Source organism: Rattus norvegicus, chromosome 3 (assembly GCF_036323735.1).
Source record: "Rattus norvegicus strain BN/NHsdMcwi chromosome 3, GRCr8, whole genome shotgun sequence".
NCBI lineage: Eukaryota > Metazoa > Chordata > Mammalia > Rodentia > Muridae > Rattus > Rattus norvegicus.
In genome coordinates this window covers 82,587,446-82,610,329 of record NC_086021.1, presented here as the reverse complement: position 1 = coordinate 82,610,329, position 22,884 = coordinate 82,587,446, and the positions used below count along the sequence as shown (strand labels likewise).

Genomic DNA, 22,884 nt, shown 5'->3' with positions numbered 1-22,884 from the left:
CTGTTAATTTTGAGACAGGGCTCACCCTCTAGCCAGTGTTGTACTGGGGCTTGCTGTTAGCCCAGGATAGTCCCTATTTGAGTTCCTCCTCCCTCATCCTTCTGATTGCTTGCATTACAGAGTACTCATCTTGTGTCATTGAAATTCATAGTCCTCTTTTTTTAAGACAATTTTTCATGTGGCTTAGACTAACCTCTACCTCACTCTGTGGCTCAGAGGCCTTATCCTGTCTCTCATAGATGTGTAGCACCGTGTCCAACTCCAAGGCAATCTTCATTTGACTTAAAATTTCTTTTGGCCCAAACAATAACATGTATATCTACTAAGAGTTACAGTCAAGGGATTGACAGTTAGACATCGGTAATGGACACTGAGTGTGACACACTGTAGGATCCTGTGACACAACTGTATGCAGGTGGCTTTGGTTTCTACTTGTAAAAGCAGTTCAGCCTAAGAAAAGAGGAGCAAGTCAGAGGAAGAAAGAGGAGAGAGAAAAGAGGCCAGTTGATAGAGAACATGGAGATAAAAATAGGAGGACAGATAAGAATTCAATTAACTTCTGGGACAGTGCCTTTCCTCGGAGGAAGGAGTTTAGTGTTCCAGTTCTTTATTTTGGGCATGCGTGTTTAGCTTAGAGCTTTGTGTATGACCTCTATAAGACACAGGCAGGATTATAAAATGATACCACCTTATCTCTCTAATTAGTCATTCGTCAAACATTAGGTCTCCATTTTCTTACAGAAACCTTGGCTGAGGGGCTTGCTACCAAGGAGCTGATGCTCTGTAGGAGGCTTGTGGACTGACAGGAGACATCACTGGGTCACCGTTAAAGTCTCGGTCAGCTTTTGGTGTTCTAAATGCAGTAGATGCTGGGTTCTCTTTAACGTGTGTGTTTATGGCATCTAAACCTTTTCTGTATGTGAGTGTATATAATTACATACTATTTACAATATCGTTTCAAGATTTCTGTGCCATGATCGGATCTCCATTGTGGTGGGAGGGAGTAAGGATTCAAGACTGTCTTGGTTCGTGGAGGCTGGGCAGCCTCTGTGCCTTAACTCTGAGGGAGGGTCTGAGGTTTCATGATCCTGGAAGTAGGCCGGTTGCTGTGTTGGGCATGTGGAGTCTAATTCCACACCTGTTCTGGAATAGAAAGACTTTCATGATTTCTACAGAAAACAAAGTCAAGTCTTAGGATAACTAAACATTAAACTGCTTTTCTAGGGAGTGGGAGACTTACATCTGGTAAGCCCTTCCACTCAGGTTGCATTCATGAGGCCTACACAGTGGGAGGAGGGCTGATTCCCACAAGTTGTCCTTTGACCTCTACATGTGCACTGGGCCATGCACCCTCTTTCTTCCCCCATATGTATGAACCTGGCAAAGAAAACCTCTTCAGATTACCTCAGGTATTTGTCGTATGCATACTGTGTCCTTGTATGTGGTAAATGCTCAGGATGGTGGGGGGAGGGTGGGCAACACAGTGATAAGTGGAATGTCCTGCTGGAGCAAAGACATGGAGTGGATGCTAATGTCCATGTCAGCTCTGATAGGAACATACAGGAAGGCCGAGGTGGTCAAAGGTGAGTGCTGTAAGCCACAGAAGAAGCAGGACAAAGTGGTCATCAGCGAGCCTTCGACATGTCGGGAGACAAACCTTCCAGGGTGGAGCCACCTCTGTGCTCAGGGTTTTCCACATTTATGTGTTGTAGGATTTTTTTCCAGAGAAGCTTTAACTTGGATCACTGTGTCACTAATAACTTAAGAATGTCTGCTTTAAGACTGAAATAATTCCATTTCCCCCTGTATTATATGCAGTGGAAAGAAGGGCAGCTAAAATTGATAATGTTTCCTTTAACTTCTTTTCTGATACAAGATTATGCATAATGGATTTAGTTTTAGAACCAAGACAGCAAGATTCAGGACTGATTGGGTTTTTAATAGAATTGAATTTAAAGTCAGGAGTCACATCTTCTAAACCACTTGGACAAAAAGATGGTTATTATCCTTAAATAGAAAGTAGCGCTGTATTCGGTTCTTAAATTATTTTACTTACAGTATTAATTTCCATCTCAGTTCATGATTTAAAAGCCTGTGAACAACAATGTCTGTACCAGCTAGTTTCATGTCAGCTTGACATAAACTGAAATCATTCGGGAAGAGGGAACCTCTTGAGAAATACTTCTACCAGATCGTCCCATGGAAAACCTATAGGGCGTTTTCTTAATTAGTGGTTGATATGGGAGGGCCAAGCGAATTGTGGGCGATGCCATCCCTGGGTAGTGGTCCTGGGTTCTATGATAAAGCAGGCTGAGCAAGCCATGATGAGCAAGCCAGTGAGAAGCACCCCTCTATGGCTTCTGCATTAGCTCCTGCCTCCAGGTTCCTGCTTTGAGTCCCTTCCCTGACCTTCCTCAGTGATGGAGTCTGACCAGAGAGCTTTCACAGTAACAGAAGCCCAAAGACAGTGTCCTTTACTATAAAACTATAGAGATTAAAATAGAACATTTGCATCGGCTAAAAAATTAAGTGTAGGGACTTGTTCTGTCTTACGTTCCTTAGGAAAAGCACATGCTGTTTCCCTTGGGAAGATGTGTATTCAACTTAGAATTTTTAAAAGGTTTTCTTAGCTTTCTTCATTTTTCAGCAAAAGATGGGGACTTCTTCACGTCTTTATTCTTTACTGTGTGCTCTCAGCTGTGTGCGTGTGTACACACTATTATTCATATTAACACTGTTTGAGACTTTTTATATTCTGAGTAAGTCAACCAGTGACTGTACTGTGAGCTGTTCTCTGAGAGAGCTCACCTTAGTGGAAAGCACGTGTTCACTGTGTCAGGAATGCTGTGCAGCCAAGGCGAAGCTAAGGAAGGCTTTAAAACCAGGTAGGGGATCCTCAGACCAACCAAGCCACACAAAAGAAAGTGTGGCAGCCAGATGGTGGCAGAGCCCAGGGCATAATCACAGAGGTGTTGCTGGTGAGAGGATACAGCTGCAAGGGTAGGGTCACAGTTCTGCAGGAATGCCTGTGACAGTCCAGGGGAGGTTACTGTAGTACGGGACAGCTCTGTCTTGCAGGTGTGAGGAGAGTCTGCAACCAGGAAGCCCACCAGAGGCTATTCAGTCAGCAGGCAGTGTTTGTTCTGGGGACGGGAGAAGACACAGGCTCTGTGACACAGGGCACGGGGAGACAATAGCATGGACTTTGCTGTTAGGTTTTATGATGTGTGTGAATGTACATGTGTGCCATTGAATGATTTGGAAAAACGCTTGCGTACTGCAGTTTTACTGAAATTTTCTTCATCTTGGAATAAGGAATCCAAAGAATTTTCATATAGTCTTCACCTTACGGTGTCCTAATATCAGCTCCTGCATTTAACTTTTCTGTGCTGGGACTCAACCCGGGGCTGTGCATACTGGGCCAGTGCTCTACTACTGAACTGTATCTCCTGATCTTGTCTTTCTTTTTCCCATTTTAGTTTTCAGTTAGCATACAAAGTGTAACAGATTTCTTTCCTTATACCATTTTCATGTATGCTTCCTTTTGGTAAATCATCTCCCTCTTCTCTCCTCCCTGCATTGCCCTATTTCCATTCTCCACTTGTACCTTCAGTCCCCAGAATTCTTTCTACTTTTGTGCCACTTCTGCTCTGTTCCTTTCCCCCACAACTCTCCCTTAAAATCCCTTTCTGAACTCTCATGGAACCATTGCAAAGTCTCCTGACCTCTCTTCACACTTAACACCCATTTATACACACATATACCCACTTATACACACACACACACACACTTATACATACACACACTTATACATACCCACCCACTTATGCACACACATACCCACTTATGCACACACATACCCACTTACACACACGCACTTGTACATACACTAGAAGCTAGGGGTTTGTATGTGAGGAAGAAAATGCAGCATGGCTCGCCTCCTATAATGCATTACCAGTTCCACCCATGTTTCTGCAGATTTCCGCTTTCATTATAGCCACATAAGATTCCATTGTGTGTCTCTGTCACATCCTCACTAATCATGTGGATGGACATCTCAGCCGATTCAGTTTCCTTGCTGTGGTGTATAGAACAGCACTGAGCATGGATGTGCAGGCGTCTCTGTGGAAGGTGCAGAGTCCTTTGAGTGTGCCCAGGAGTTATCGTGGGACCCTTTGGTAATTCTATCTTTAGTTCTGTAGAAACCTCCAGACTGATTTCCATGGTGGCCAGCATAGCTCACACACTCCCACCAGCTAAGGTTCCTCTGTGCTGCGTCCTCAGCACCATTTATTGTCGTTTTATTCTTTGTGGAAACAATTCTGACAAGAGCGAGAATCTCAGAAGGGATAATTTGCATTTCCCTAATTACTAAGGATGGAGAACACTTTAAAATTATTTATTGGCCATTAGTATTTCTTCTTTTGACAGCTGTCTGTTTAGTTCACTGTTCCATGCCTAGGTTTCAGAGTGTGTGTGTGTGTGTGTGTGTGTGTGTGTGTGTGTCTGTCTGTCTGTCTGTCTGTCTCTGTGTGTGCCTGTGTGTCTCTGTGTGTCTGTGTGTGTCTGTGTGTGCCTATGTGTGTCTCTGTGTGTCTGTGTGTGCCTGTGTGTGTGTCTGTGTGTGTCTTATGTGTGTGTGCATGTGTGTGTTTGTGTGTATGTGTCTGTGTCTGAGTGTGTGTGTCTGTGTCTGAGTGTATGTGTGTGTGTCTGAGTGTGTGTGTCTGTGTGTGCCTGTCTCTGTGTGTGCCTGTGTGTCTGTGTGTGTGTGTGTGTGTGTGTGTCTGTGTGTGTGTGTGTCTCTGTGTGTGCCTGTCTCTGTGTGTGCCTGTGTGTGTCTGTGTGTGTCTGTGCGTGCCTGTCTCTGTGTGTGCCTGTGTGTGTGTGTGTCTCTGTGTGTGCCTGTCTCTGTGTGTGCCTGTGTGTGTCTGTGTGTGTGTGTCTGTCTGTGTGTGTGCCTGTGTGTCTCTGTGTGTGTGTGTCTGTGTGTGCCTATGTGTGTCTGTGTGTGCCTGTGTGTGTGTGTGTGTCTGTGTGCCTATGTGTGTCTCTGTGTGTGTGCCTGTGTGTGTCTGTGTGTGCCTATGTGTGTCTGTGTGTGTGTCTACGTGTGTGTGCATGTGTGTGTTTGTGTGTATGTGTCTGTGTCTCAGTGTGTGTGTCTGTGTCTGAGTGTATGTATGTGTGTCTGAGTGTGTGTGTCTGAGTGTGCGTGTCTGTGTGTGCCTGTCTCTGTGTGTGCCTGTGTGTGTCTGTTTGTGTGTGTGTGCATGTATGTATATGTTTTGTGTGTGTGTATGTATGTGTGTGTGTGTGTGTGTGTGTGTATGTATGTATGTATGTATGTATGTATGTATGTATGTATGTGTTCTGAATCACACCCCACCTTATTGTGAGGTAGGTTCTTTCATGAAGCCTGGAGCTCGCTCATTGATTGAGTGAAACTGGATGGAGAGCAGGCCTAGGCTTCCACCTGTCTTCCTCAGTGCTGGGAGTACAGGTGTGCGCCCTGACCCTGACTTTTTCTTTATTTTCTTAATGATTGAAAAATTGCCTGGTGATATTGTAGGATCAAGCCTGCCATACCAAGATTTGGACCTTGAATGTGTCCTAATGGTGGAGACTATATCTGAGACAAAACTGCAGGACTCAAACAGAACTTGGACTGGGGACCGGGAGGCACCTGTCATTTGTCACTTCACTTCTTTAACTTGGCCCTGTGGAAATCTGAACTCACGCTGACAGGACAAGTCTTTATTGGCTGAGCCACCTCCCAGACCCCGGGCCTTAGTGTCTTGAAACAGGATCTTGTTATGTGGCCATGGCTACTACCTCCTGAGTGATGGGGTCATAGGCACGTGCCACCATACCCAACACCACGTATACTCTTCTTAAGCATAAAGAAGTGGTATTTCCCCTGAGCCGTTTGAAAGTGATTTGTATATATTGTATTTCTTTACTCCAAAATATTTTGGTATGCACCATTCCAAAAAATGCAAATGAGCATTTTCTTATACAATTATAATACAGTAAAACATGTGGGAATTATTCAGATAACAGAAAGGATTTTGTTCAGATTTTGCTGTTTATCATGATTTTTTTGGGTGAGAGAAAAACTATTTCTGGCACTGTTTTGTGTTCAGTGTGTCTTGGTCGTGCTGTCTTCTGTTTTGAATCAGAACACCCTCTCAGTCTTTGCTTCACAGGCATTGTGGGAGAATATCACAAGCTAACTGAAGAGAGCCCACTGTTGCGCTGGGGTGGGATGCTTCATCAGCGTGGGCTTTGGGCTGTGCACCTTGGCTGCAGTCCTGCAGCAGTGGAGACTCCCTCCCAGGTCTTATCAGGAGGCCTGTGCTGTTGTAATGCCTGTTCATACTCATGTGCGCCCATCACGTGTGTCTGCTATGCTTGCCAGGGCTCCCCACTGTCAGATGACTGTCCCTTCATAATTAATGTCTGCATTGTGTGGTGATATTTCAAGTCTGTGAATATCTCAGTTCTCATATCTTTACTTAGAGGTGTGAGCGTACAGCCATACTCCTTACCTGGTTTGTTCGGTGTCCTTTTGACGAGGGTTCATACATTTTTTTAGCATTCACATCCTGGCAGGCATGCCACAGCCGTCCATAAATGCCTTATCCACCTTTGGAATCTGCTAGTGTTTCAAGGAGTCTATTTCCTTTCACTTGGAATGCTATTTAGACATCAGGATGTAGGGATTTGCATTATTGTTACTGAGAGAGAATTGTTTTTAGACCCTTATATTAGTCAGGGTTCTCCAGAGAAACAGAACCATTAGGAGATGTGTATGTCTATGTTTATATCCATGGCTGGGATTATTTGGATCTGTGTATTTGTGGAGGCTTGAGAACTCCAAGGTGAGTGTGGGCTAGCTCTCAGCCTGTGCCGACGCACTTCCATGGTGCTCAGGCAGGCAGGGATGCCCTTGTAGAGCAAGTCTGAAGGCTGAAGAGGAGCCTCTAACTAGGCTTAGAGACTTTCTTTTTGTGCCTATTAATGTTCAGGATTTCCACTGGTTACATGAGGCCTGCTCATTATGGAAAGCAAACTCACTTACTGTACAAATTAATCGTTACTGGTTTCCCAAAATACCTGTGCAGAAACCCTGAGTAACATTTCACCAAGCACTTGGTGCTCAGTTGCTGGGGGAGATTGGAACAGAAAGTAACCCTCAGCGTTGTTACTGGACAGGACCGGGTCAGAAACTATGCTTGTTTTTCCTTATTCCCCATCACTGAGGACCCTGGAGTCTCCTCTTCCTCCATTCCATCTCTGCAGCTCCTCTCCTTGACAGTGAGGTACCTGCTTCCTCTTATCCACACTCTCTATTAGTGTAACTCTAGGACACAGCAGGCAATCAGAGTTGTTTAAAAGAGCTGCACCCATGTATCCGAGCTCACTGTTAGCTGTAGCTCTCAGCTTCCAGCCTGGGAACATGTACGGAAAATGAGCTTAAGAGTTACTTGGTTTGGTGTCCCCACCCTGAGTAGTCACATCAGCCATTTGAAATTCCAGCTGCGACTGCTGTTCCTGTGGGACTTCCATCTCAGCAGTTCTCACCTGCCCATCCTTGTTGATGTCTACCACCTCTCCTTTAGTTTACTAACATACTTCGGTTTTCCCTACCATACAGTGCTTACTGGATAGCTGGAGTTTGTTTCCCATGGATAGGTGCTTGGCCTGCATGTAGGTCTGCACATCACATGAGTGCAGTCCCTATAGAGACCATAGGCAGCTGTGGGAAACCCTGGGGCTGGAGTTACAGATGGCTGTGGGAACTGTTCAGGGTCCTGTTTTACTAAGCAGTGATTGCTCTTGGTCAGCTTATCGTCCCTGCAGCCTCCTGTGTTTAGTATGTGAGACATTAGAACAGTTGTAGAAGGCGGATGCAGAGAGCTGCATGCAGAAATGTCAGCCACCCTCCCACCCACAGCTCTCCAGCTCTGGCCCCTACACTGCCCACCCTCCCTTCTTAGAGCTCGCTCTTTTATATTGTTTCTCTTTGCACAAACTGGGCGGATAAATGGGTATCATCTTCCTTTTTCTGTTTTGTTTTTAAATACAACCAATGTGGGTTTTTTTTAGGTAAAATATTTTTCATTATTTACTTTTCCCCTTTATTGAAAATAGATTCTGTCCTCACACAATATATCCTGATTATGTTTTCCCCATTTCTATTCCTCCTGGTTCCTCCCCACCTCCCCACCCCCCCTTCCATCCAGAGCCACCCCTTTCTTTCTCTCATTAGAAAAGAACAGGCTTCTAAGGGATAATAACAAAGTATAACAAAATACATTTTACCAGGATAAAGCAACTGTCACATCAGGTTGCACAAGACAGACAGAGGGAGAACAGCCCAAGAATCGGAGACCCACACTTTGCTCTCACTTACTGAATGTGCTTAGGTTTCCGTGCTGTGCTGTGCTTATTGGATAGCTGAATTATTTCCCTGTACATGAAGAGTTGTGTTTTAGACCTATATGCCATTCATTGTATAGTCCTTATTTATCTTTTTGGGACAGGGTCTCACTTTGGTTCTCACTGGTCTGGAACTCATTTTGTAGACCAGGGTGGCCTTAACCTCACAGTGTTCTGCCTGCTTCTTCCTCTGTTTTAGGAATAAAGGCAGATGCCACCCAGCCTGGCTCTACCATGTAATTTATTCACTCTTAATTCAGCCAGTCTTCTGTGTGTCTGTATGAACATAGGCTATTTCCCAGTCATGACTAGTGTTGCAACAAAATCTTATGCATGCATTCTAACATGGCTGAAGGCCCATAGTGTTTCCACTTCTATTTTGATATTGTGGTTTTTTCTTTTGTCTTTTCTGTAGGCATCTTGCACATTTCCTTTTTTTTTTTAAATGAAGCCACTTTAGAATTTAAGACAGGTTTTAATGTCTGTCTGTCTGTCTGTCTGTCTGTCTATCTATCTATCTATCTATCTATCTATCTATCTATCTGTTTAATTATTTGAGATGGTTTCTCTGTGTAGCCCTATCTTTTCTGGGACTTGCTCTGTAGCCAGGGCTGGCCTCAAACTGCCTCTAAGTATGATACTAGGATTAAAGGCATGTACCACCATGGCATGCCTATTTAGTTTTTTTTTTTTTTTTTGGTTCTTTTTTTTGGAGCTGGGGACCGAACCCAGGGCCTGCCTATTTAGTTTTAAATGTGTGTGCGTGTGTGCGCGCGTGTGTGTGTGTGCGTGTGTGTGTGCACGTGTGTGTGCACGTGTGTGTATGTGTGTGTGCGTGTGTGCGTGTGTGCGTGTGTGTATGTGTGTGTGTGTGTGTGTGTGTGTGTGTGTGTGTGCGTGTGTGCGTGTGTGTATGTGTGTGTGTGTGTGTGTGTGTGTGTGTGTGTGTGTGCGCGCGCGCATGCTGCAGTGCTCTCAGAGGCCAGAAGAGGGGACTCGGATCCCCTTGGACTGGAGTTACAGGCAGCTGTGAGCTGCCAGACCTGGGAACAGAACTCCACTCTGGAAGTAGTACATGCTCTTAGCCTCTCTGTCCCTCCAGCCCCACCCCACCCCGGATATTTTCAGTATAGGTTGAAAGACGAGGCACGGGAGAGATGAGTTCAGAATGAAGAACTCTGCTCTATGCAGAGGACTGGGGTTCAGGTTTTAGCATCCAAGGATCCACACAGATCTTACAACCTCCAGAACTCCAGTTCCAGAGGGTCTGACACCGTTTGAGCACAACAGGCTCTCATATGTGCACATGCATATATTTGGGGAAAACATTCTTATTTAGGGTTTTACTGCTATGAACAGACACCATGACCAAGCAACTCTTATAAACTCTTATAAAAGACACCATTAATTGGGGCTGGCTTACAGGCTCTGGGGTTCAGTCCATCATCATCAAAGCGGAAGTATAGCAGCACCCAGGCAGGCATGGTTCCAGAGTTGTTGAGAGAGCTACGTCTTCATCTGGAGGCTGCTATGAAGAGCCTGGCTTCCAGGCAGCTAGGAGAGGGTCCTAAAGCCACACCCTCAGCGACACACCTACTCCATCAGGGCGACACCTCTAATAGTGCTCCTCCCTGGGCCGAGCAAATACAAACCATCACACATTCATACACATAAAATAAAAATAGCTTTTTAGTGTGGTCCTGAAGGGAGAGAGAGAGACATATAGGAGCACACAAGTACACGTCCGAGAGTACGAATGTGCTGCTCAGAGCACAGGTGCCTTAGTCACAGCTGTGTAGATGATTGTGTTGGCTTCTGAAGTCCCATTGCTGGAAGAATTTAAAAGACTAAAATGGTTTGTTTCATTTTTATATTTTCTTTCTATTGATTGTGTTATCTGACAATTTTATACATGTGTATAATGCATTCTTGTTTCTCTTATTTTTCCTCTCCTTCCTGTCAATCCCCCCAGTTCTTTTCATGGAATGGTAAGTTTTGGTTTTGTTTTATGACCCGTTTAGTAAGCAGGGCCATGTGTGTGGCAGTCAGGTTGCCTTTTATTAGTTTTTATTTGACCGTAGTAACATAGTCTGACTTCAGCGCCAACACCACCTTTCCACGTAGATTTATTGTATTTCACGCTGCAGCCAGTCACCTTGTTTCTTTTTACTTTTGTCCACTGCTTTTAGATTTAAAATCCCTGATCTGAAGTGTTTTTCCATGCCGCAGAATGCTTGTTTAAAGAGAGATAATTAGGCCTGGCATGACTGATTATTAAGGCCTTTACTCTGCTCCTGGTAAGCTTTCAGCAGCTTTCGTGTTCTCATTTTATTTCAATACTACTTTACTATAAATGAAGATACCAAGCCTTCATATAAATGGAGATAGCTTCTGACTATTTATTCATAAGCAGGGCTGTTTCATTTCTTTTTTTCCCCACAGATATATTCTTTATTTATTGACTAAGTTTTTTATTTACTTTACACCCCAATTGCAGCTTCCCCTCCCTCCTCACCACCCAGTCCTTCCCCCTTCCCCTCTCCCATCCATCCCTCCTCCACTTCTCCCCTGAGAAGAGGAGGCATCAGCAAGACCTCCACTGAGGCTAGACAAGGCAGCCCAGTTAGGGGAAAGGGATCTAAAGGCAAGCAGTGTAGTCAGAGACAGCCCCTGCTCTAGGAAAACCACAAGAAGACTCAGCTGTACAAGCGCTACATACGTGCAGAGGGCCTGGGTCCACCCGCTTATGCTCTCTACATACATGTAGAGGGCCTGGGTCCGCCCGCTTACTCTCTCTGGTTGGGAACTCAGTCTCCGTGAATCCCATGGACCCAGGCTGGTTAACTCCGTAAGCTGTCTGCTAGTGGAGGCTGGTTTTTCAGTGGACTGAATTAAGGTACCCCACACTGGCAGTGTAGGTAAGTAGGTTGGTTTTTGTGAAGGCTTTCTTCCCTTTGGAAAAGTCTCTCTCTCTCTCTCTCTCTCTCTCTCTCTCTCTCTCTCTCTCTCTCCCTCTCCCTCTCCCTCTCCCTCTCCCTCTCCCTCTCCCTCTCCCTCTCCCTCTCTCCTCTCTCTGATACACACACACACACACACACACTCACGGAAGCACATAATAATGGAAGCAGAAGTAGAACCGTAGAACCACGGGAAGGGGAGAGCATGTACTCACTCTTTCTTTCTCACTGTCTCATAGGAAATGAATCACACAATCCTGGAAGCTGAACTGCCCCAGGATCTGCTGTTTGCTGTCTAGAGACTCCGGAGAGCCTGTCTGTGTCTTCTGGTCTGAAACTAAAGCCTGAGAACTGAGAACAGCAGTGTTAAGTTCCAGGGCAAGGGTAGATGACTAAGGTCTTCTCACCTAGGCCATGAGGCAGACAGTTCAACCTTTCTTGCCTTTTGGGTTCTGTTTGGGCCTTCAGTCTATTGAATGGCTCTCCTTATGAAGGAGAGGGCAGTGCTCTTTGACTAATCCTCAGCTCAGATGCAAATGTCTTGAAATACATTCTTGGGCTTGTAAGAAATGACATTTAAGCAGCCATTAACATCCTCTGGCCAAGTTGGTACCTACATACCTTTGAAGCTTTGCCCTCCTAAGTCTGCCCTCTTGAGCCTACTTCCAGCCAGTCTTGATAATGATGCTGTCTGTCACAGTTCTTCAGGTATTTTTCACTGATGGTGGCCTTACCTTTCTGTATGATTTTGAGTTAGTTTCAGGTCGTCTGTTACTATCCTCTTTCTCTCGTATAACTTTCCATTCTCCTAGATCCAATCTTTGTTCTCTAAGGGTTAAAGGGAAATCCTTAGCAATATCTCCACAAAAACATGAGTTGTGTTTTCTACCTCATTAAGTTAGTCGTTGGCCTGAAGTTGTATTGTAGGTACATATTCTTAAAGACCTCCCCGAGATGTAGATTGGTGTGGTCACCAATATCTCACTAATTCGAGTTGTGAAACTGTCTCACATGATATTTTCCCTTCTACTAAGAACAGAGTCGGAATCTGATTCCTTAACACAATGTATAGCACCAACTATCTTTCATGGTGAACTTCGTATGCTTTCTCTTACAAAGAATAATCCTCTGGGGTTTCAGCCTTTCCTTTAATAATGTCAAACCTGTGTTTATTACTGTCTTAGGGTTTTCATTGCTGTGAAGAGACACCATGACCACGGCAACTCTTATAAAGGGCAACATTTAATTGGAGTGGCTTACAATTTTAGAGATTTAGTCCATTTTTGTCATGGCGGGAAGCATGGCAGCATACAGGCAGACATGGGCCTGGCAAAGCCTAATGTTCTACATCTTGATCCAAAGGCAGCCAGGAGGAGATGTCTTCCAGGTAGCTAGGAGAAGGGTCTTAAAGCCAACCCCTACAGCGACACACTTCCTTCAGCAAGGCCACACCTACTCTAGCAGGTCACTCCCTGGGCCAAGCGTATTCAAAGCACCAAAACTCTCTACCCTGTGTCTTAAGGTAGAATCATCACAACATTTTTTTTTATTTTGGGCAGTTGTTTTCAGAAATCCTAAGTAGAACTTCTCATCTCCCAAAACTTTGAGGGGTATCTTAGTTAAAATGCAGTACAACCCTGCAGAACAGAAGTGTGGAAGATGTATTATTTAGTTAAGTATGATGTTTAAGCCAGAATAGTGTTAAGGCTTTTCACATATGCCCCTCCTCACCTCACTTGATGTTTCTTAATGCAAATATAAGTTGCCTGGCAACACATGATGTAGCATATACTTTTCTAGTGTGAGGGGTTGGGCACCATGAATAGATTGCTGCCTTCATGGTTGACAGGTGTCATGGTAGATTCCCAGTCATAGAGAAGACCATAGGGGAAGGAGTCAAGAAGCATGGTTGCTTTAGCATTTAAGCCCTGAAGCCTGTGTGAGCGAGTTTGAGCTGAAAGGGGGGGATTTAATAGAAGAATAATGTCATACCACGGAACTAATGCAGAATGTGAGGCACAGTCAGGATTTGACTCCTGTCAGTTGGCTCCAGATACAATCTAGGTGAAACCCTGATCCTGTTCAGGAGCATGATGCAGCAGCTAGGCCTGGACTGGCAGTGCAGTCACTACAGCAGGAAGTGCTGCCCTGGTGCACTTGGTGAACACAGGAAGCAGTGGACCCTTTAAGTCCTACTTTACTTTTTGGGAGTGAATCCAGGGCCTCATGCATTCTGAGGTACATCCCCTGTTTTTTATTTAACATGTACATGCATGCAGGCGTGCATACACCCAGGAACCTCAGATTACTTTTTGTAAAATAATTGCTACAGTTTTTCATTAAAAAAAAAGATTTTGCGTGTTACATGTTCCTATAGTAGACACTTGCTTCAATTTCTGTTGTCACCATCTTGTATGTGGAGTATTGTGGTGATTGTGGTGGTTGATAATGAAAATGAGTTTTATTATATCAAGTGTTAGAAGATATATGACAGTAAAAGCTTTTCTTTTTACCTGTCCAAGGGGACCCTAGACTTTCCTCTGCATTTCTCTTGTGGATAACAAATCAGATTCTTCTGCCAAGTGACAGTGGGGTGACCAGAGTTGGAAGTTGAAAAGCATCCGTAGGCAGTGAGTGGGAGTGTGAGATGGGGCCATGGTGATTCCTGTGATACAGGCCCAGATATAACCTCAGGAAGTAGGAAATGTGCAAGTGCGGAATACAGATGATGAGAACAGTGTGTGAGTAGTGAAGTCGAGTAAGCCATTCCCAGAGCCTAAAGCTAGAGTTACCTGATCATAAAGACAGCTTTAGAAAGTGTCTCTTCATTCATGGTCCAAATGGGCCAGGGCCCAGGCGACTCAGCAGATGTCCCTGCTGAACTATGTAATTTAATATCCTAGTCAAAGAAAATGCACTCTACTCATAGTGCTTGGGTTAGTTTAAAATCATCTAACCTTACTTTCTTACTTCCTAAGTATTTTTCTAAATGGAACCTAAGAGAGGAAGCTGCTGTGATTGTAAGGAGGGGTTTAGTCAACAAGTGCTGTGCCCTGGCTGCCTGTGGAGTGTGGGCATTCTCCTGGGCCAGCAGACAAGAGCATCAAACAGTGCAGACTACATGTGCTTCGAGCTCAGAAACAGTAACCGTTTGTCTTTATTGACTACATAGGCAGGATACATGACATGCAGGACATGTTTTTAAATATTAATATGCAGTGTGCACAGTTTAGAGTTCTATTTGTCTTAGACTATAATATTTATGATATTTGTTGATGCTTCCCTTAGTAGACCTGCCTTGTCTGCCCAGTCACTCCTTACTGTCCTCCTGTCATGGTATTTACTGTAGACATGTGTTTCCTAGTAATTAATCACCTGAAACAGGTATGTGTGGTGGTGGTGGTGGTGATAGAGAGGGAGGCTGCTGAGAAGACAACTACTCTCAGCGTGAGGAAGACAGAAGGAGCTAGAAGTTCGAGTGCCAAGAGAATGTCAGGGCTGTAGATCTCTCCACCCTCCCAGCTGCCTGCCACCATGTCTTACTCCCCTATGGAGTTTATCAGAATAGCGCTCTCCCTCCTCAGCGATCCTAAATAAATAGGTCCACATAGTGAATGTGAGAACACTTTAAGGGCACAGTCTGTTTCCTAAATATTCCCTCTGTCACTGCTTCTGCTTCTGCTGAAGCTCGCAGTGGCCTTCCTTCCACTGCAACCACTGTGGAGTTGGGAGGATGCTAAGCATTTGTAGTGCAGGGAGCAGACCTGTGGGAGCAGCACACTGCTTGCACATTTTTAGTTTATGTTTGTAACTCCTTAAATGCACATCGTCAGTGCCCAGACTTTTCCTTCTGGACACTTCTGTTTGTTTAAATTCTTTACAGTTTTAGCAAGTCAACATTTGTACACCAGGAAGTCCACGCACAGTGATGGGAAGATGGGCACAATGATGCCACGACCACTTCTGTGGGTAGCCAACTGTTCATTTGTGTGACCCAGCAGAATGTTCCTCCAGCTCTGGTTTCCTCATCTGATAAAATGAGATATTGTGTAGACGTTCGTAGAGTCACAGGTGAGGATCCTTGGGCCATTAACAATGATCTAGGCATATGCTATATATAACAAGGGCAGGTCTTCATGTGTTTGCCCAAGAAGGCTTTAGTGGGAATTCTCTGACTATGGTTGAATTGGTGGTTCAACTAGCAATGAATGGAAGAAGGAAATTTTAGCTATAGGTAGAAGGCAGTGTTTATTGAGCAATTACTGTCTTGGAATATGCCAGATACTATATACATAAATAAATTCACTCACCCGATCTTCACTCCTGTGATCTAGTTTCAGTGGCTATGCCAAGTGAGGAATTTTCTGGGTCTGGAGTGATGGATCAGGGGTTAAGAGTAGTGGCTACTTTCACAGAGGACCTGTGTTGAGTCAGCTCTCAGCAACCATCTGTAGCTTCAGTTCCAGGGTATCAGGTGTACTCTTGTGTCCTAGGCATGCACACAATAAATACATGGAGGCCATAAAGTCATACACATAAAATCAAAATCAAAATGGTTTTGATGGGGGACGACTTTTTATGTAACAGTAAACCTTTTTACAGTATGGAAATGAACAGTCCAAAAATGTCAGTGTACATTATAGGTAATATTTCATTTGAACAAAAGTACTTTTTCCTTTGTGGTATCTGACATACAAGTAACAGGATTAAGGTTAATTCATACTCTTACTGTTAGTAACTTGGGACTTTGAAACCTATCTCACTGAACCTCCTTTAAAATGTATTAGGATCTTTAGTGTTTAGGGGATGGGATTTGGTCTGAGTTCAGCCTGGTGGAATGTGTGTGTTTTGTTGTGGAGAATAGGAAAACAAATCAACAACAACAAAGCCAAATACTTCCTTCTAGAAATAAGGTTAGGGGAGAAGAGGTTTAGAGGACTGGGATTTGCGATTTGATGCAATGAAAGCCAGCCATTGTTTACCATGGTAATTTAAAGTCTTTCCAGAGGATTGTTGTTCTTACATTTGAAACTGTCAGTATTGTTTTAAAACTAGGTTACCAATCATACTGGCACCTGCACCAACAAAAACAGCACATGGAAGCTCCCAGTGTCATCCTGATGCTGAGAGAAGCTCATGTTTGCACAATTCTGTGTGGGGGTGGGTATGGTGAGCCAGGCAGGAAGCAGTGAGGCCTAGTCCTGTGTTTGGGTTTGGTTTTATTTCAAAGATTATATTTTTAAACCAACAGTCAAAGCTATTCCTAACTTGCTTCTAAGGAGATCTATGTTTCAATGTTTTCCTAGAAGCACAAGGCTGTGGACGGAGCCTGGGCTCTGGTTTTGTTCCCACTGTTCTGTGTCTACATGATGTAGATTTATTAGAGATGATTTAGTTAGCCTCGGGCAATCCTAATGGGTTTTCTCTGGTTGTTAAAAAAACACTCTTCAAAGAATCTAACTGAATTTTCCAAGCAGACTGGTTGATTTATCCTTATTGAAAGAAGAATTCCAGTACCCCCACACATATCATCAATTATAATCTCCTTTGAAGTGTAATTTGCCGAGTCTTGATTAAAAGGCCTGTAATTGTCCTGTCCTGCTGCTCAGGACATGCTCTGCTGCCCTCTAATGGCTGCCCATTGATGGCAGCTATTGACTTCTCTGACCACCTTCAGAATTAGCCTCCAGGCTTTCAGTGGGTTGCTGGGGCTGGAGGCTCTCTTAGTGGAAAGAGAGCTAGGTAGGGTGAGGGCATGGCTGCCATGAGGCTGGTACCGGTGATGTGAGGACTAGGCTGAGTGCTTGGCTGCATTATGGTATCTACCTTTGTTCGTTAGTTCCTAGCTGCTTCTGGTCTTCCTGAATGCAGGGGTGTCTAGCCATGCCTCCATCTGCTAGGTCGTTGTATAAGTCTGTTCAGTAGTGGATGAAAAGGTACAGATGTAAAATGCTTTCATATGCTCTGGGGAAGACACAATACCAGCCTAACCACTGTTATCCTTTTGTTCTCCCGCCTCAGATCCTGGAAAGCTGATCAAGATAGAGTCTGTGCTGTTACTAGGAGAACTTAGTGCATTTCTGCTTCTTGGATACTTACTTCTTGCTTTAGAAGGAAACCAGGGACATTTACATTTTTAGATCAAGAAATGATATTAAGATACGACTTAGTTACTTATGGCATTGAAAACCAAAGCAGTTCAAATCAGAGTACTTCCAGAACTGTCTGTGTGGTTGAAGGCAGGCCTAGCTCCCGCTCTCTCCACAGGGGCAGATACAGGCGTCATTCTTCACAGGAAGGGTGCAGCAGGGCTGATTCCCTTTTACCCTCAGGAGCCTCCAGGGAGCCTTGTTGACTATCCTGGTTTTCTGTCCCTTTTATATAATAGCCTTTCATTGATTTTATTTTTATTTAATAAGTCATGTTCAGAAGAAGGCTGCTTTAGTGACCACATATGAACTATAAAAAGCACAGTTGTTTCTCAGTTTTGTTTTTGGTAAGCATGTCCTACTTTACTTGGCCAATTTTTAAGAAGTACACCTTCTTAGGCAGCCTTCATTGCTACTGTCCCTTGCTGGCTTAACACTTTGAGAATATGGTTCATTCATATATTTGGGGTGAATAACCTTTCTTGTGAAGAGTAATGCCTGTATATGCCCCTATGGAAAGAGCAGGAGCTGGGCCTGCCTTATCAATAATATTGTATTGTGAAGGTTCCATACATTTCATAAGAGCGTCTCTGCATTTCCTGTACTTTATATATAATTTAACTTCCACAAGGCATTAACATAATCAAAGAGAGGCAAGTTGTTTTTCTAAAATGGTTCTGTAAACACTTGAAAAGCTAAGCTGGAACAACTTAAAAACAATTTCTATGTCTGTGTCTGTAACGGTGACTGCCACAGAGGCCACACGAGGACATCAGCCTCGGTGGAGCTACACGTACAGGGAGCTGTTGGCTGCTGGCTGAGGGTGGTGGGAACTGAACTGGTCCTCTGGAAGAGCAGCACAGCTCTTGAGGGATGAGCGGTTCCTCTGGCTCCTAAGCCATAGCCTGTAGAGGTGAGATGGCTGTGCGGCCACCTCCAGTCTTGTTGTTGCCTGTTTCTCTAGTGGCAGCAGAGGAGGAGGTCGGTGAGGGGAGACTCTCTCTGTGGCCTCACATTTATTTGTTTTGTTTTATTATGTCCCACGTGCCCCAGATGTGTATTTATCATTGCTCTGTCATTTTCAACGTGACCCCAAAAGTAAATAAATGAGCTGTTGGGAAAAAGTGCCTTGCCACACTTGGAAGGACAGTCTGGGTTTGGCTCTCTCTGAAGAAATGGGGAGAAAACAGAAGGCTGCAGTGGTGAACAATTAAACTGGTATTACTTGGCATAAAATCCATAACCTCACTTGCAAAGCTCTGGTAACATAATCTGTCATCCCAGGATCTCGTGTAGCCATTGTGTCTTGGGCCCATGGGGTTTAGCAATGCAGATATTCTTGTCTCCTAGTTATTGTTTAATGGGGGCCTTGTTGTGGCAAAGGTCAAAACCTCTATGCGTTGACTGAATTTTGAATTACTTTTTAGTTTTATGTGTGTGAGTGTTTTGCATGCATGTTCATCTGTACTACTTGTGTGCCTGGTGCTCACGGAGGCAGGAAGAAAGCGTCTGATCCTCTGGAAATGGAGTTACAAACCATTGTGAGCCACCGTGTGGTGCTGGGAACCAAACTCAGGTCCTCTGGATTTTGCAAATGAAGCAGGAAATGGTGAGAGACACTGTCCACTAAGATCTGAACTGAGTGTTGCTCCTTACTCCACTCACAGTCCCCTTGACCAAAGGAGAATTCCCCACTCTGCTGCCCTGAGCAGAGAGGAGGAAAAGTGTTGTACAGTGTATGGAACTAAAGGCAGTTCAGAACTCGAGTTTGCACCAGATAGGAGCAACCGGGTTAGGAAGCCAGTTTTACTGTGTGACTGAACTCTTTGAGGTTGAGCTTTCTCTGTTAAGCTTTCCTGCTTCTAGCTTTCAGAGAGCTCAAATGTCATTTCTGTAGTAGGTGGTGTTTTCCCTTATGGTGCGATGTTCCTCTGCATATATACAGCGGTACCACTGTCCTTACCAGGCACTTCTGATACTAAATACCCGGAGTCCCCTTACTCCGTTCTCTACACACTGCTCTTCACTTCACCTCGCTTGCTACTAAGTTCCAGAGTCAGTGTCAAGCTCCTGAGTTTAAAGGCTGAATCTCCCTCACCTGATCTCACTCTGAATACCTGCAGCAGGTACTGGGTCTCAGGCTACTTCTCTTGCAGGCTGCAGATCAAGGTTTCAGGATCATGGCCTCAGGATAATGGCCTCCTTAGGTTTTGTAATTCACCGAGAGGACTAGGGCTGCAGGAAAGCCATTTCCTCACTCCATAATGAATGGTGTAACCAGCATGGCACATGTGCTGCAAAGTATGTAGGAGTTTCAGAACCACAGCCTTGTCCAGCCCTGCTACCCTCCTGCACCCTGTATGTCCACTGCCCTACCCACAGATGCTTACTGTGTAGTCATGATTGATTATGGGATACTGGGGATTGTCAGGGTTTCTGATCCCCCTACCCTCCTTAGAGTTCTAGGGAGTGTGATGGTAAGTCAGGCTTCCCTTGAACTTGGGGAGGCTCTATAATTCACTCTATTAGCATGGGTTCAAGGAAGGGACACTTTACCAGTGACAAAAGCCACTCCCCCTGTCATTCAGGAAATTCCAAGGGGTTGAGAAGTTCTATTTGAAGGACAAAAACTGAGGATATGTGTTTTATTTTGCTGCATATCTGTTATTTGCATCCAGTCTAGACAAGTTTGCTGTTTAATTGATGTCACTGGATATTTTCAGAACTGTTGATTATTAAGCTGATAGCATATCATGAAAGTGGCCTTGAAGGAACCAGATTGCCTGCTTCTGAGTCCGAGCTCCCACACTCAGTAGCAGTTGTGATACTGAATCAGCTTGCTTGTACCTCAGAAATATTGGGAAAATTAAGTAAGTCAATACCAGAAGTCATTTAGAAAAGGGCAGTGTTTGTAATAAACACTTGAGTGTAAGGTAAATGTTAATTACCATAATCATTATTAACATCATTATCAAACTTGAGATCAGGGCCCTAGCAAGGTGATCACGGGAGGAGGACTGTCAGATGTGAACGCAAGTTGTCTGGGCTCTTGTCTAGCTGATAACAACTCATCAGGCTGCAGTATTGATCTAGAACATGAAATGCATAGGTTTCCCATTAGGATATAAAAATGTGAGGTTGTGTGAACGCCTTTCTGTTAGCTGGGTAATAGGATCAGAACGAAAAAAGCAAATTGAAAGCAAGTGTTTAAGGAGTAACCGTCCGGATACATCAATTAGTTTGACAGGTTGTTTTCTTGGTAGGCAGGTGGTATTTTTTTGTCTTTGTTTTTGTTTTTCTCTTAACCACAAAGCCTGTAAAATACTTCACTGGCTTAATTAGTCTTGCTTAATTAGCTATTATCTGATGGCTATATTTGTTTTTCTTTTTCAGATACAGGGTTGTTGTTGTTGTTGTTGTTGTTGTTGTTGTTGTTGTTGTTGTTGTTGTTGTTTGAAAGAGTGTAGTGTTTGCAGGACAGGGCTGCAACTTGAGTGTTTTGTTCCAGCCAATAACAAGCCCAGTGGCTGAAATGGGATAGACTTGAGGCAGATCCTGCTGGACACATAATCCAAAGAGTCATGTTTTCTACGCTGCAACCCTTCTTTTTAAAGAGAGCAGCCCTCCCTGGGTTGTCATAGTGCTCTCCACACCTCCTTGTCCTGTGCTGGGTGGGGTGAGCGGCTGTGGAGCAGGGAAGACGGGGAGTGGGGAGGAACTCTGAGCCATGCAGCTTGATGTAAGAGGACAGTAGAGTTGAGCATTAGCTCTTGTTGTTTTTTTAAAAGTCCTGCTCTCCTCAAATCCTGTTTAGTAGTACAGTGGACTGGCCAAGTCTCAGAATGCATGCCCTGCCAAGGCCTCCATTTAAGGAAAACTGCCTTGCTCCCAGCCCTGACTACTGAGTATTCCCTTTTTGTAGGTAGCCATAGACCCTGGCTGGGACTGCGTGGACTCTGGAAAACCAAACAGTAAATTGTGGTTTCCCCTAAGGGATAAACTCAGCCCAGCACTGAGAAGGCAGAAGAGACAGGAGGAATGTGTAAGGCTGAGACTAGCCTGGGGTACATAGTGAGTTCCGGGACAGCTTGGGCTACAAAGGGAGACCCTGTCTCAAACAAAAACAACTTTTACAGTGCAAAAGAACAAACAAAGCTAACAAATAGATAGTTTTGAGGATTGAAAGCTGTGAAATGTGGAATGATGAAGCAAGAAATTAGTCTGCGTGTAGAAGTTTCTTGATGTAACAGGTTCCAGTCTGTTCTGAGGTGTTAGGGAGGAGGAAAAACAGGTGAAATTCGAGACTGCTGTTACACTGTGACAGAGGGAATCAGATTTGTGGACTAAGCTATAATGGGGAAAGAACTGAAGTAAGTTCTGAGCTCTTGCTGTCTACAGTTAGTATTCTGGCCTAGTGTTGCTCTGCACGTTGGTTTTCAGCCAGCCGCAGCTTTACCTACTAAAGAATGTTGGGTAACGGCTAGACTTAGGTTGGCTGGTACAGCTGGGGTGGGGGAATCATGGTTACTTCGTGGGTAAAGGGCAGGGATGCCGCTAAAAGATCTGCAGCTGCCTACTAAAAGAAGACATAACGGGCTCAAAATACCAGTTGTCTTCACTCAGATCGAGAGACCCTAGATAAACAGTCACAAACATGAATTTCATGGAGCAATTGTCATGTGATAGCTGACATTTCATTTCCTTTTCAGAGGCAAGGACGTGAAATGGAGGCCTCGGTGATATTGCCCATCCTGAAGAAGAAGCTGGCCTTCCTTTCAGGTATGTGTGCAGTACCAGGACTGTGCTGTCTAAGTTTCTGTTGATTAGCTTACCGAAAACGCATGTCATTTCTTTTATAACTTTTAAAAAACATTTATTTATCTCCATGTTGTCTGCATGACTGTGTATGTGAGGGTGCCAGATCCTCCAGAACTGGAGTTACAGACAGTTGTGAGCGCATGCGGGTGCTGGGAATTGAATGCAGGCCCTCTGGAAGAGCAGTTTGTGCTCCCAGCTGCTGAGCTAGCGCTCAGTCTCTATACGGGTTTTGTTTTTAAGGCCTTTCTTTGATGGGCCACTGTGACCGTCACTGCTGGTTCCTTGTGATCTGGTTTTTATTCCGTTCTGTGATTGACTAATGTGATCACCACACTGCTGAAATCATAACTTCTTACTTCTGAAGGAAACACTGAGAAATAAGTGCGTGTCGAGGAACTTGCTGTCAGCAGTTGTTGTGGGAGTGAGTCTTCCTGATTCCTGTCCTTTCTCACTCTCAGGGAAACTTCCACTGCACTGCAAGAATTACAAAATGCCACTTCTCTGTTCTCTGTGCT

At 44.4% G+C, this 22,884-nt stretch overlaps 1 protein-coding gene across 7 annotated transcripts in view; it reads left to right on the top strand.

The window, feature by feature from the left end:
- Sestd1 (SEC14 and spectrin domain containing 1) overlaps positions 1-22,884 on the top strand; it is a 97,165-nt gene that overhangs the window by 17,631 nt on the left and 56,650 nt on the right. For 6 of the 7 annotated variants that reach the window (XM_008761893.4, XM_008761892.4, XM_063283279.1 and 3 more), the window contains one exon: positions 22,261-22,330. In XM_008761893.4, coding sequence (XP_008760115.1) covers positions 22,276-22,330 — 55 coding nt within the window. In that variant the 5' untranslated portion in view covers positions 22,261-22,275. Of the gene's footprint in view, positions 1-4,117; positions 4,179-22,260; positions 22,331-22,884 lie in introns of those variants that run through there. The other variant, NM_001134514.2, reaches the window with a different exon arrangement.